Source organism: Trichoderma ghanense (assembly GCF_004382785.1).
Source record: "Trichoderma ghanense strain CCMA-1212 chromosome Unknown scaffold_4, whole genome shotgun sequence".
Classification (NCBI taxonomy): domain Eukaryota; kingdom Fungi; phylum Ascomycota; class Sordariomycetes; order Hypocreales; family Hypocreaceae; genus Trichoderma; species Trichoderma ghanense.
The window spans coordinates 267,055-281,213 of NW_027395667.1; the positions used below are offsets into that span (position 1 = coordinate 267,055).

At 51.3% G+C, this 14,159-nt stretch overlaps 5 protein-coding genes across 5 annotated transcripts; 2 read left to right on the forward strand and 3 right to left on the reverse strand.

Annotated features, from left to right (window-relative positions):
* Nucleotides 1-424: 424 nt before the first annotated feature.
* CCMA1212_004253 (uncharacterized protein) lies at nt 425-1,864 on the forward strand (the record flags this gene model as incomplete). Its single annotated transcript, XM_073701568.1, has 2 exons — nt 425-1,260; nt 1,315-1,864. The coding sequence occupies 2 exons, from the start codon at nt 425-427 to the stop codon at nt 1,862-1,864; spliced, it is 1,386 nt and encodes a 461-aa protein (XP_073559458.1).
* Nucleotides 1,865-2,195: 331 nt separating this feature from the next.
* On the reverse strand, nt 2,196-4,211 carry CCMA1212_004254 (Cyclin-dependent kinase 2; the record flags this gene model as incomplete). Its single annotated transcript, XM_073701569.1, has 2 exons — nt 2,196-2,846; nt 2,901-4,211. The coding sequence occupies 2 exons, from the start codon at nt 4,209-4,211 to the stop codon at nt 2,196-2,198; spliced, it is 1,962 nt and encodes a 653-aa protein (XP_073559460.1).
* A 2,536-nt stretch (nt 4,212-6,747) lies between these two features.
* Nucleotides 6,748-8,763, reverse strand: CCMA1212_004255 (uncharacterized protein; the record flags this gene model as incomplete). Its single annotated transcript, XM_073701570.1, has 3 exons — nt 6,748-7,219; nt 7,292-8,326; nt 8,396-8,763. The coding sequence occupies 3 exons, from the start codon at nt 8,761-8,763 to the stop codon at nt 6,748-6,750; spliced, it is 1,875 nt and encodes a 624-aa protein (XP_073559459.1).
* Nucleotides 8,764-9,883: 1,120 nt separating this feature from the next.
* CCMA1212_004256 (uncharacterized protein) lies at nt 9,884-10,453 on the reverse strand (the record flags this gene model as incomplete). The annotated part of the gene is made up of 1 exon (XM_073701571.1): nt 9,884-10,453. The coding sequence occupies one exon, from the start codon at nt 10,451-10,453 to the stop codon at nt 9,884-9,886; it is 570 nt and encodes a 189-aa protein (XP_073559462.1).
* A 2,344-nt stretch (nt 10,454-12,797) lies between these two features.
* CCMA1212_004257 (Endo-1,4-beta-xylanase 3) lies at nt 12,798-14,081 on the forward strand (the record flags this gene model as incomplete). The annotated part of the gene is made up of 4 exons (XM_073701572.1): nt 12,798-13,323; nt 13,398-13,632; nt 13,724-13,926; nt 13,989-14,081. The coding sequence occupies exons 1-4, from the start codon at nt 12,811-12,813 to the stop codon at nt 14,079-14,081; spliced, it is 1,044 nt and encodes a 347-aa protein (XP_073559461.1). The 5' UTR covers nt 12,798-12,810.
* Between the last annotated feature and the right edge of the window lie 78 nt (nt 14,082-14,159).

The window sequence follows — 14,159 nt, forward strand, 5'->3', positions numbered from 1 at the left end:
ATGTTGTCACGGTGCTTCATTCCAATGAGAACAGCATTCATTCGCGGAGTGCTTCCTTGCATGTGACTTGGGGAAGCAAATGCCATTCACTTCGAGGTAGGTGCCTTCTACGCCCTTGTCACTCAGCAAATCAAAGCGATCAAGGTATCGATAGGTATCTATAGTACTACAAAGATAGATACCTGGTCCTAGGTAGTAGGTTCCCAAAGAATGAGTTTTCCAAGGCAGACACACATGTGACACAGTCGGTCTTTCCAACTGCCAGCTCCTCGTTTTTTTTTTTTTTCTTTCTTTGAACATTCTTCAAACTTGCCTCCTTCATTCTTCATGAAGCCACATATATAACCTTCGCCGCAAAAGGCATGCCTTTGAGCTTCCCCGGCAGCATATCCTGCAGTGCGACCGACTTACATACACTCCTGCGATGCCTCGACGCCGCCCTCGAGCTCCTCGCCCAAGAGGCGCCCACAACTTGGGTCCTTTCGAGAAGCCAGGAGACCCCTATCGCATGAGCCACATCATAAAATGGGCGAAGTATGGCGTGGGAGATTCAGACCGTCTCTGGGGCTCCTACTGGGAACGATTCAACACCGTACAGATCCCTATCTTTGGGGAGACGGATTACTTCAACTATGCTCTCGAGATAGCCAAGCTTGCCAAAGGCAGTGAAGAAGAGTTCGAGCGAATCTACAAGCAGAGAAACAAAGAGCGAATGGGGGAGTTCTTGGAGCTGCTGGTCAAGGCTGATGATCGCGCATTCTGGAAGTACGAGGAATTCCCATGTGAAGATGCTGCAGATAAAATATGTGCCGTCTGTAGGACCGGTGCCCTTGAGGATTTTGCGCGACTATTGAAAGGCATCGCCTTTGGCTGGGAAGCGGATACAGTACATGATGCGCAGCCTGATGGCCATCTGTCTGAGTGTGAGGAAGGCAACCAGTCCAGTGATTCCTATGCAGGTTCTGACTACGGTTACTGGACCCGAGAACGGGAAGTGAGCGCAGAGTGGAAGGATCCCAAGTTTCGAGCGGAGATGGCGGCGTGCGTGGAGCCTCTAGGCGTGCTTTTCTTCCAGCCGTCTACAGGAGCTACCTTCCAGCCATTTGCAGGAGCTACTTCGAAAGATGATGCTGAGGTTACAAAGTCAACGCCATACGCAACTGCCGATGAAGGTCCGTCGGTCCAGAAGCAACCGCCACTTCTACCAGGCGGCGCCTCTGCCGCAGAGGAGGATGAGGAGAAGCAAGACGACACCGTCGAGTGAGTACTGCCTTTGATATCGTGTGTTCAATGTGAAACTGAATTCCAAGTTAGGAAACAGACTCAAAGAAGCCATAACGTTGACGATCGCGAACACCAACGTCACAACTCGGAGACCTTGACAACTCCTTCGACATCTGCTAGCGCCTTTCCCATCGAAGGAATGACGGATCAAAAAGCCACTGGGGCGGGTTTTAGACCTGATTCACGAGTTTATGAATGCAAACTCCAGCAACAGCAAGGCGCTACTGCTCTTTCCACGGCCTCTCGTGGTCTTTCCTCTACGCAGAAACCGCAGAATGGCAGAGTCGCTATGAAACGAGCCAGGCCCGACGATGACAGTGACCAGAACCACGCCAATAATGACAGCGATGATAACCACAAACGCCGCAAAACGGAGAGGTTTGCTACACGAAAGGCTGAAGACAAATCTGAAGCGACTGGTGACAAGAGGGGATGCCGCCAGAGAGGAAAGGAGAAGAGCTCCCCACCACTTGTACAACCGACGGCTTCCGGCGTGACAAACACAAGGTCAAGAAGGCGAAATGGGGCATTCACACTATGGGAACTAGACAGTTTGGGCAGGCCGCGTGCGATCTCATGACACTACCTCTATCACTTATTGTACAGCGGATTCGAAGGGCGGAGCAGGGCCGGCTGCAGGGCATTCAAGAGGGCTGTACAGGTGTCATACTGTCGAGCAACCAAGGCGTCGTCGTTATCCCGGTAGAAGTGGGTGCAGCGGCGTATGTAGTCGGGAAAGCCATAAGCCAGATGTGCACTACGATATTGATGGCCTTCTTGAGCTATAGTCTGCATGTTCCTCTTATCCTTCGTCAGGCTCTCCATCCCATTTTGTACATATCACAGCTATATGGTGCTATGCGGTCGCTTATTCAATGTCGCGTTCAGGTTGTAACGTAGTCTTTGTGCTATCAGGTATTGACAGGCAATAGAGACTCTGGCTTTAACTTTCCTTTGACATATCGTCTCCTCAATGCTGATTCAATATCTGCCGCCTTGATCCGTAATACCGCATTTTCATCGAGCATCCGAAATACAAGAGACTCAACGGCATCGTCCCTGTTTAGTTTGGCTTTGCATTCTGCGATGCATTTGATCCTGCCGCGCCACTCTTTTTCCGCGTCGTTTCCCGTTCCCCTTCCTCGGTGAACATCGTGGGCTTCCTTATCACCCGGCAGAGACATCTTTCCAAGCAAGTAGAGCATTGTAAGCCCTAGAGCCCAGACATCTGCTGCTGGACTGCAGATACATCCTTGACGGAATTCTGGAGGGAGATACCAGGGTGAACTGCCCCCTACCTTAGCTCCAGAGGGAGAGGCAAGCTCAAAGTTGAAAAGGACGGCTTGGTCACCGGAATAGGCAATGTTCGCAGGTTGAATATTGTTGTGTACAATATTCCGAGCAGCCAGGTATGCGAGAGCGGAGGATATCTGACAAAGTACTATCTCGGCATCGTGTGCTTGAAGCGACGACCATGTCCCACGTGCCAGTGATGGAGGAAGAAACTTGTAGTATATGGCGAGCATTCGAGCATCAAAGCCCTTGAGCTTTACGATATGTTCCTTGCAAACATATGAGACAAACTGCTCTCCTTATTGAGAAGATAAGGAACTTACGTGGTTCATAGGTTGTAGGATTGTCTTCTCCCGCGTCCACGCTTGTGCAACTTGCTGGAGATCAGATCCAAGGCGGTCATGAAGGAATACCTTCACAGCAATATCTTTGCGTATTCGTGAATGCCTAGAGATGGAGATGCTCACATCCTGATTGTCCATATATCTCCAACGTTGCCGTAGTTCGTATGGCTGCATTCCCCCTTTGAATGCCTCTAGGATCGAAGCGACGTATCCATCATCTAGGTCTAGAATCGAAGTACGAGCTCTACAAATGATTTGCCGAGGAGTAATGGCTGAACCGCGCTTGTTGGCCTTGGAAATTGATTGTGTTGGATCTGGGCGTACGCCAATGCCGATTTGTAGAAAGTGTTGTGTCTTTCGCCGCTTGAGTGACCTCTCTCCGTCTTCGATGGTTTCGGGAGCCCCTCGCTTCCTGACTCGCATTTCTGGACCTGGGCAGACGGTGACGTTGAATTTCCTCTCCAGTACAAGAATGTAAGCAAGATCATACTCAGAGGCATCATCCCTGCCGCCGATTGTTGCGCAAGCTCTCCAAAAGCCTATGCTCAGAACGCAAGACTGCCCGCGACGTACGGGTATCCTCGCATGTGGATCGTCCATGTTGGTAAGAAGTATTCTCTCTCCGTTCTCGAGGATCACGTAATGGACAAAACTGCAGGTATCGTTGGTCGGATTATAGATGACCTGGCAGTTGGGTCCATGGAAGGGAGAACCCGCTTCGGGAGCAATCTGACGATATGGAAGATGAACCTCAAACGTAGGTTTGTCGTAGCTTTGGGTAATGGCAAACACCAAATAGTTACCGAGTACTGGCTGAAGGGGAGTAACTGCTGAGTCCTTGGCCAAAGCTAGGCTGATATCGGGAGGACAGGTGACCACAAGCCGGGCGTCTGGCCTGGAGCGCGACTCTTCCACAAGAGCTTTGGACAGTTCGTCGAGGTCAAATGCGTTGGCATTCTCTGGTCTCCTTGACGCTGTTGTTGTGTCAAGCGGCCCGATTTGGAGTGCAGACCCATGAGATTCGGTATGTACGGTTGGAATCTGAGCTGGAGCTTCGGATGCTCGGGCAATTATTGCTTCTGGCGGTTGAGCCGCGTGTGGCCCAATCTGAGCTGTAGAAGTATGGTACTTGGTAGTTTGTGCTCCCGGTATCTCAATTTGGGATTTGACGATTTGGATGTTTGGTGCTTCCGATGCGCCATCCACGTATGATTCAGCCGGCGTCGACTGGTCGGAAATCGGCCATGAAGCAGCGACAAAGGCTTCTTCGCCAAAGTCAGATGAAGGCATGTTGTCGAGGTTTGTGAAATAGCATGTAGATGACTACACAGAAAAGCATAAGAATACTATATAAGGTATATCCGAAGCCGTTTTTGCCCCATTACCGGGCTGGACAAGTATCTTATATGACACACTCTCCATCGAGGCCCTGCCATACAGCCGCTCAGAATACATCTAGTCGTTGTACGTAAACCGCGATACACACGCGATGAGGAGTAACTCTGAACGCCGCATGCACTTGATCCAACTCATGATGCAGCGAGCGTGCCTGTAATCAAGGCATGAGGCCAAGTTGGGGCGCTGCATGCATATATCCCGACTGGAGTCTCACAAGAGGCCTAAAATAACTTTGTAGCACATGAGTATACTCGTATTCCTGTGGCTATACGAAATCGACTGGACCTGATCAACGAAGAATCGGCGGCTATCTGGATGGCTCGAACCAACACTTCGTCCGGCTATTACAAGCTATCCAGCGTACCTAGGCAGAAGATCAGGGGTTCATCCGCAAGCCGAATCTATCCACCCTCGAGGGAAGCGCCGCAAGGTGTAACAGAGGCCATCCTCTCCCAATCGTTCAGCGGCACGGAATGGCCCTCCCGACCATTAGTGCAAACCGGTCCGAGTTGGTGGTACTTGTGGTACGTTCCTGAGCAGCCTATTCTCACAGCTGGAGTTGTTGGTCGTGAAGAGCCTTGAGGGGACACTGCATTGGTCCAGCCAAATATGCTGCCGAAGGCGGAGGACGAGGGAATGATTGTAGGATGATTCAAGAAAGGGGCTCCTACAAGATCATGGGGGTGATGGAGTATTACATAGGATTGCGGTTGATGGAGTTGGAAGCTATTGAAAGGAACTTTAGAAGTGTAAACGTCGTGATAGAGATGAGAAGACCTGCTCCAATCTCTTCCTTTTCTTGAAATACTTGGGGAAAAGGAGACTGTCTAACTCAGACCAATAACGTCCTCTGCTCTCAGCTTGAGACTTTCTCACTGATTGGATATCACGATATAGATTGTCAAGCCGCTTCCAGTCAATTGGCAGAATTCTTTGACAAACCGAGAAAGATAGTTTCTATCTCGTTATGATATACTATATCTAGATATGGCTGTACATTGACGACTTGAAACCGATTGTAAACTCTCTGTTCTAGAATGCGAGTGTCGACGGAGAAACGTCGCCGCTTCAAGGTGGGCAGCTCAGGCCGGACTTGGGCCCAGCTTATCCAGCCCTCGCCCAGGCTCTGGTGCTCGCCCCTGAGCAACCGAAGTCGATTTCCCACACGTGCATGGGGAGTAATGTATGCCATAAGACGACCCTCCAACGACGGCCGAGTGTGCACGGCGCCGAGGCGAGCCTGGAAGCCCCGACTCATCTGGAAGATGGTGTATCCGCCTGGATAGGAGGAGGTTTGGGTGAAGGCCGCAAGGAGAGATATGACCGCGAGCTTAGGTTGTGGGGAGGCGTGAGCAATACCTCGCCCCTCGTGTGTAACAGCTAGGATTAACGCCATAAGATACACGTATATTAAAGCACTTTACCAAGTTCTTTAGACTATTTAAGACAGGTAGGAAGGCCGCCGTAGGACAGGTTATCCAACATAAGCAAGACTCTGGCAATGCACCCCTGGCTAAACTGTGTTGAGATGAGTCCGAGGAGGAAGAGGAATGCACGAAAGAGCAAGAAAATGATGGAAAAGATCATGCGAACGAGTCTGGTAAACTTGCAGTTGCGTAAAGCCGACGCTACTGTCGGAACTTTTATCACAACCCTGTTGCGGACAAGAGACTGTGACTACATACCTTGTGGATTGAGAAGACTCAGGTACAAAGCAGCGACTACTCAGGGTGGTGGACGACAAAGGAAAGACCGCAGGTCGACATTCGCATTCTGAATCAAATTGTTACATTACTCAAGGCAAATCGAGAACCCCCATGAGGCGCAAAGCTCCCCTGCGCCTCAACTCTACACGTAAACTCTGCGCTTTTCCCTTTTGACTGCTAGGTAGTCAGGTGTGGTTTTAGTTTGTATGCCTAGAGGTATCCTTGAATAAAGATGGCGCTCTCTGTTTCATACGTTGCCAGGCAGGTAGGCCAGTCCGAGCCCCTGATACTGCAGTTTGAGTAGCCGTGTCAGACTGTTTGCTCCAGCTTGTTACCTGCCCACGATGGCCATGAGCTGCGCGAAGAAAGATCAACATCTTCGGATTTAACTGCAAGGTGTAGATGGTCACGTTGATTTGAAGCCTCCGGTGGTTAACACACATAGCAGAGCCACGAGATGCTATATCGAGCAGTCAGTGATTCCACATGCTTCTTCTTCGGGCGTGCTCAAATAACCCCTTGGCAAGATGCGCCTTTCTCTCCCATCGCTGCTCTCGATTGGCCAGCCCATTCGATGCCTCAGTCAGCAAAATCGTTTGACCTTCGAAAAAGATCTTCATAGATTGACAACCCCCTTGCGTATTGTCCCGTTTGACCTTTTCCACTCAGTTTGCGCATCTCGGTTTGTTCCAAAGCTTTTACCAGTGGTCCATTCTTAGTTACTAGGAACGTCTCGCATCTCGACTGGAAGCCGTGTCGGTGGCTTGAAGTGTAGAATCATCCTGCATCTGGCCCAACTGCTCGTAAGCGGGCCCTTTTCCCTTGACAACAACCACAAATGCTGCCGATGCCGCCCCTGTCGAAGCTGGATCGGCGCCCGGCACCGCAGTGCGATGTCGAAAGCTGAGATTTGTCTTGGCTAAGTGTTTCGACAGCGGTTCTGCGCCACTTGTCTCCCCAGGAGGCACCAGGAGATCGAGTTCTTCGTTTCGTGTCGTCCGCAGTATGGTTGAGAATGACGACTTGTAGGAGTTGGATGATGCCCCTATGCAGGCGAGCCCAACTATCACTACTGCGAGCGTGACGAAAATGCCGGTGCCGTATGCTGCGTAGAGATTGCGCGGGTTGTAGGAATACTCGTTTAGAGAGGTCCATATCGTGACGTTTCCGGTCGTACTGTTGTCAATGCTCCTCCTGATAATTTTGTCAGTCATGGCTTGTATGAAAATCGGGGTCGCTGCTGATGAACGGGCAACTAGAACTCACAATAATTCTGGGTTGCTAAAGAGACTCAGCGTGATGTTGGAGGCAAGTTCCTCCAGAGTCTCTGCCATGGTAAGATTTGTCCCGCTTCCCGACTTTGCTCCCAGGATGCCCGTGTTTCCGAAACCTCTCTGCAGGCTTTGCATGTCGCGGGCCTCAGTGAGGACGGTGGAAAGAACTTGAGTCCGTATCGGCTGAAGAGATCCGTACCGCGTAGCCATAATCTTTCCCATCAGAGTGCCGCCTAATGCATCCATGATAGATACATAAGCAACCTGGGGAAGAATATGATCCCCCTGACCAGCCGTCGTGGCAACACTAACCGGGTTGAGCCTTATCGAATTGCGAATCTTGATCTCTTGTTTGCCGTTTTCAAATCTCAGATCCACGTCGTACGACGAGTTGTAAAGTCCGCATTCTATCGTCCTATTGGCAAACGACCCGTATGTCGGAAATGCGACGAAGAACCGGCAACGAGCTTGCTTGTCCGCAACCCTTGCCGTGTTGTCCAGCGTGGCCAAATTGCCGGTCAAGTCGGTTGAGGTTTCAGGATCAAATATGGCTCGTAAACCACTCAATGTTCTATTCTCCCAGTTGATGATTGTCTCGCCCGTCTTGTTGTCTCGTGCCGTCTGGGGGACGAAGCTGAAGTAGGTAACCGCTTGGTTGGCCATTCCCCAGTTTGAGCCATATGCTTCTTGGAACGTCTTGTCATAGGCGGCATGAAAACTGGAGTTGCCTCCCAACGGCCCACAGGATAGAGAAGGGCCGTAGAAGCTCAAGGAGTATGAGCTGTTGGGATGCGGTGCCTGTATAGAGAGGATGGATCCCTGAGAGGCGACAGATGACACCAGTCGGCCGACGGCCACCGAAGGGGCCACATATCCGCCGCCTCCTTCGTTCCCCCACTGCGCAAACGGATACGGGCTGGTCGTGTTGATGGTGGGCAAGCGTTCAACGCGTGTTGACTCGTTGAGCTGCTGAGACGGCTGAACTGTAAGGGCCGCTGGAGTGAAGACGGCAACGATGGGCAACGCCCTGCTCGCACGAAGATATCAGACACATTAGCCACCGCAAAGCTACTGAGTGATGGCGCAATGGACGAACCATAGTATTCCAGCCACCAATACCAACCCAAATCCCTTTCGCCAGAGCTCTGGATTTAGAAAGTCCCAAGCACTGGTCGTCACGCTGAACATGGCATCCACGCCCGCCAACGTTGCGTGACGGGATCGCAAGGTTGCCCAGAGCAGCTGCGTGTAAGCGAATCCAGCAGCCGCCGTCATGCATGTCTTGACGAGAAACGCCATGCCGGTTCCGATTCGAATGTTCCATTCCTGTTCAGTGTTGCTTTGCACGATGCGCGAGTCCAGAGATGCGTAGAAGAAGTGGTGGCCGATGGCGAAAGCTACACCACACAAGAGGCCGCTGATCATCAAGCTGGGCACGGCCCAGTGCGCCTTGAATAGCGCCATTGTCAGGGGAGATTTGGACGCGTTCGTCTAGAGCGCCGGCGTACAATTGAGCTGCAACAGAGAAGAGTAAATTGCAGCATTAATGCAGATATATAAGTTCAGGGTGGTCTTTGCAACGGATTGCAGGCGAGCTGTCACTCTATGTAGTCCAATTTGAGTACTACATAGACTATATGCGGGCAGCCTTCAAGGCTTCAAACTGGAAGCGCTTCCAGCGCGACTACAAAAGCCGGCAGCCAATCAGGGAGTCGGCAGTTGACAGAATGCCTCACAGGAGGATTCACGCTTGTTTAGTTATGAAACACGGCAAGGCTGGGCATGGATCGGCTAGACTGGGAAACAGTCCAAGAGATCGTCCTGATCGTGTATTTGCCCCTGTGAGACAAGCCTCGTGGAGAGCGAACCGAGAGCCAAACGGCAGACCCCGGTTAAGCTTTTCGTTAAGAACATGAAAGGCTGATCCAGGTTGGCCCATGCAACTCACTACTGCGTGATTGGATTGAGCAGTCCCGAAGGAACATGAAGCCCGCATGGAGCTCGGTATGGCCTCCACCTTGAATGATTGGGGGCGAAAGGCAACAGCGTCGTATTGAAGCTTGTCCAACTGAGCATTGCAGCTGGGGCGACACAGAAGGGGCGTGGCTGGCCCGCCAAAGCGTCCAGTCCCCCGTCCCAGTCGCTTGTGAACTGTGCTGATCTTCTGGCAGCTTTTTTTGGGGAAGGATTGCTCAGTGTCCTGTAGGGGTGGATGGAAGCGAGATGGAGTTGGAAAAGCCAGAAGGCTCCGAGGCTCTGGGACGTTGTGACGGCGTCGCTTCATCCGCCCCCATCTGTAGAACGTGTGATTTGACACACAAGACTATCCTTCTCCTTTGGTCCTATGATGTTTGCCGCTCCTTTTCGGCGCTGAGAATTCCTCATGAAGATGATCGTCAAGTAACTTTTAGATCAACACTTCTTTCCGTCAAGAACAGCAGCGCCAGGTTTGGTGACAAGGAATCAGCTCGACGTTCAGATAAGCGTTCCAAGCTACAATAGCTGTTGATGCTTCCGACTGACTCAAGAGATTTTGACTCCAGAACATTCCACTCTCGCAGGCTGCCTGTAGCAGCTATAGGCGTCAAGGAACAAGCTCTTGCTCGTCGCGGCGATGTCGACGAAGCATGTTATACACATCAGACCGCGTGATAAGCCTGACATCGGCATCAGCATCATTCTGCAACTGCTTCAAGATCTGCGGCGGTTTGATGCCGCACTTCCACGCAAAGAGAATCTCGGCCTTCTTCTTCAAGAGGCCGTCCTTCCTCAAGCCAGGCGTCGCCCCCGGCTCGAGCGGCGGATGGTTGTGCTGGCCGGCGCTGTCGCTGACCACACGCTCAGGGCACCAGACGTTGACCGGCGCAGCCCCGACCGTGGTCCCAGCCTTGTCGCACAGCCGGACCTTGATGCGGTACGGGCAGCCGGTCTTCTGGCTGCTCGTCCTGCGCCTCTTGGACTCGTGGGTGTCTTCCTTTGCGGACGAGATGTAGGGCCTGCCTTTGCCGCAGCGCATGACGATTGTGTGCAGGTTGGTGGCATTGGGGCGCTTGGAGTGGATGACGAGGTCGTAGCCGTTGAGCTTGCCGACTTGCTTGACGTGGGCGACGGCTTCCTCCCAGTCGTCAAACGGGCGTCCGAAAACGACGTCCATTGCGGTGTGATTTGCTGTGATGGCAACGTGGTGAGTTTTTGGGTGTTTGGTGGTGCAAGTTTGGTTGGTTGTTGGGCACCGTTTTTCCGAGTCCGACGCGTCTGACGCCTCCCCCAGCCACGCCTCGGGCGCCGGCTAAACAAGCCCAGTTCAATGTCAACTTCCAGCCAACAAGTTACTACTAACTCAGATGTAATCGGCGCGGCCGAAGCAACGCCATGCGAGCGTAAGAACAATCAGGTAGTTTTTCCATGCCACTTTGTTTTCTAGTAGTCGCTTTATGAACCATCTAATGCAAGGACAACCGCCAGCTGAGCAGAACTAACGTTAGGCAATGCCCGGGCTAAACATGTGCAAAGCTCCATATGGGGGGCTGAGCTGGCGACGCCTTCACCGCGGAGAGCTCATCTCAGTAATAAGAAAAGCTCTTACTAAACGTCATCATGTCGAGCCTCAATTGACAGCAGTCCATTCTGGGGTTCACAGAGTATCATGTTCTGACTCTCTGTACATGCAAGGAATCGCAGCTCCGAGACTAGGCATCTCCTCTTTGCCGAGGCGTGTTCAAGTTACGAAATAATTGGGCCAGAGAATCGAGAGTGAAATTAGGTCATTTGCCGTGGCTTATTCAGTCTAGATTCATGGCAAAAACCACTCCTCCGTAACTCTACATGCTTGACACGGAGAACGACATCAGTCATTAGAGCCCATGGCCCATTGTTAGATGTGTGGAAGAGATGGCTCCTCCCTGTCACGGCTGATCAAGGGCGAAAGGTGTATTCTTTGCACATGTTGCCACTACATTAGGGGACAATATGGACGAATCGAGGAGTACGGTGATTTAGAAAGTGCCCAAGTACAAAAATCCTAAAGCTTAGATATTGAGAAGCTTGTCTTGGCGGATTCTGTGAGATAAGTGTGACTAGATGTCTCCATGTTACATACGGGACCTGACGAATACATCCAGTAGAATCAGTGGTGAAAATAAGTTATATGTGCCAATTATTGATGGAATTGATATGAGTAGGTGATAGTTATTCCGCAGGGATTGTATATAATCGTGTGCGGAGCAGGATAGAATAGGCAGCTGCTCAAGGTGCTTATCTAGTCCGACACCTATGCTCCGAGGGAACGGGGGGGGAAGGGGGAGGAAATGGACAGAAGTTGTAGCTTTGTCCTCAGAGTCGGCGTGCAGGACATTTCACTCCAAAACTTCAGTTATGCTCAACTACACTGAGCGCGTTGACAGCGATACCGCCACGACGCGAGAAAGGGCTTCGCATCTTATTGCTCGGTGATTGCCCGTGCAATAATGAGTGTTTCAATTGTTTCAGTAGCACCATTTCGATATGGAAAGCTAATGTCGCTGTCCTCGTTCTACCGAAGTCGTGCTGCTTGATATCGAATGCCTCGAGGGACGGTGATAGTTAAACAGTCTCAACACCAGAGATATCCTTCGGCTGGTCTTCTGCAATTTAGCCACGAAAGTCTGGAGACAATGTGACTCCCCTAGAGCCTCGAGTATTCAGTTTACTTTGACAGCATGACTCTCAATTTGTGGAAAACCGTCCATCGTTTCACGGTAATTTCTATATAACCACCTATAAGGGACTCTGCCTCTTTAGGCTTCGGACGACGGGATCTTTTTGCAGGTGAACTCATCAACTAGAATGCCAGCATGACTATTATAGAACACATGTCAATTTTGCCGTTTCAGTCCGGGTATTTAGACTTAAAGGACCTAGTATTTATGGTTAATAAATCTCCGGCCGACGTATCCCCCGTCATCTGATAATTGCCGAGCTCGTCTCCGCAAATAAGGTAGCATAGGTCGACATGTCTGACAAGACGGTTAATTAAATCCTCTTTGAACGTTGCTTCTACAAGGCTAATTGCGGCAAAATGATACCTTGTCACATAGCTCCAGTGTTCTTCATCGGAGTCAATGTTGTGCTCTTTCTTCCCGGAGAGACAAGGCTAAACTGCTGCTTAATGCTTCTATACAAGGCAAAGTTATCGTCTCTGGTTACTGTTTCAGTAGGAAGGCTACAGTCGCATTTCAAGTATACCCGAGGCGGCTGAATAGGGAGGCTCATGGAGCTGAATGTATTGGATTATTAGCCAGCTACACACATTGTTGTTGGAGAATTCAATGGCAATTACTCGTACACTTTTCTTATATAGATCAACGTGATCTTGTTGAGCCATATCATCTACTCAGTTCCAGTCCCAAAAGCCAGCAGACAAGTGGGCGTGTAGACCAAGGAAAATCATATTGCGTAGGGAGCCATTATCGCATCGAGCTCTCTACCCTTCGTTCAAGCTCTATAAACCAGTCTCTCAGTCAATCAGACAACATGAAAGCAAACGCCATCCTCTGCCTCCTAGCACCCCTAGCAGCCGCCCTCCCCACCGAATCCCTCCCCCTCGACCCCGACCTCGCCGCCCGCCGCGCCAACATCACCGAGCGAACCCCCGACCTCTGGGACCGCCAAGCCGCCCAGAGCATCGACCAGCTCATCAAGAGGCGAGGCAAGGTCTACTTTGGCACGGCCACCGACCGCGGGCTCCTCCAGCGGGAGAAGAACGCGGCCATCATCCAGGCGGACCTCGGCCAGGTGACGCCCGAGAACAGCATGAAGTGGCAGTCGCTCGAGAACACCCAGGGCCAGTATAACTGGGGGGACGCCGACTATCTCGTCAACTTTGCCCAGCAGAACGGCAAGGTGATTCGGGGCCACACGCTCATTTGGCATTCGCAGTTGCCGGCGTGGGTGAACAATATCAATAATGCGGATACTTTGCGCCAGGTCATTCGTACTCATGTTTCTACTGTTGTTGGGCGATACAAGGGAAAGATTCGCGCTTGGGTAAGTTGAAGTAACCTTCTTCCAGCTTGCAGTATCTGCGTATAAGGGTGGTAGCTGACTTTCAACGGCAATAGGACGTGGTCAACGAAATCTTCAACGAGGATGGAACACTGCGCTCTTCCGTCTTCTCCAGGCTCTTGGGCGAGGAGTTTGTCTCGATTGCCTTCCGTGCCGCTCGAGATGCCGACCCTTCTGCCCGTCTTTACATCAACGACTACAATCTCGATCGCGCCAATTATGGCAAGGTCAACGGGTTGAACTCTTACGTTTCCAAGTGGATTTCTCAGGGAGTTCCCATTGACGGCATTGGTTAGCCAACCCCCCAAACGTCCCCTGTCGACTCTGTTCCTAGAGCCAAGGCTTGACGTTATTCATGACTGACACGAGAGTCTCTCTACAGGAAGCCAATCTCATCTCAGCGGCGGAGGAGGTTCCGGTACGCTGGGTGCGCTTCAGCAGCTGGCAACGGTACCCGTCACCGAGCTGGCCATTACCGAACTTGACATCCAGGGCGCACCGACGACTGATTACACCCAAGTTGTTCAGGCATGTCTGAGCGTCTCCAAGTGCGTTGGCATTACCGTGTGGGGCATCAGTGACAAGGTGAGTGCTTCATGTCTTTGCTATGTACCGTAAGCAGTGAAACTGATGCGTGTATTTCTTAGGATTCGTGGCGTGCCAGCACCAACCCTCTTCTGTTTGATGCCAACTTTAACCCCAAGCCGGCATATAACAGCATCGTTAGCGTCTTGCAGTAGATGCCCTCTACATGAGGATTACGAGGATAGATGTATCTCGAATGCCTAGTATATGAAGACATGAAGACTATTGTCCCA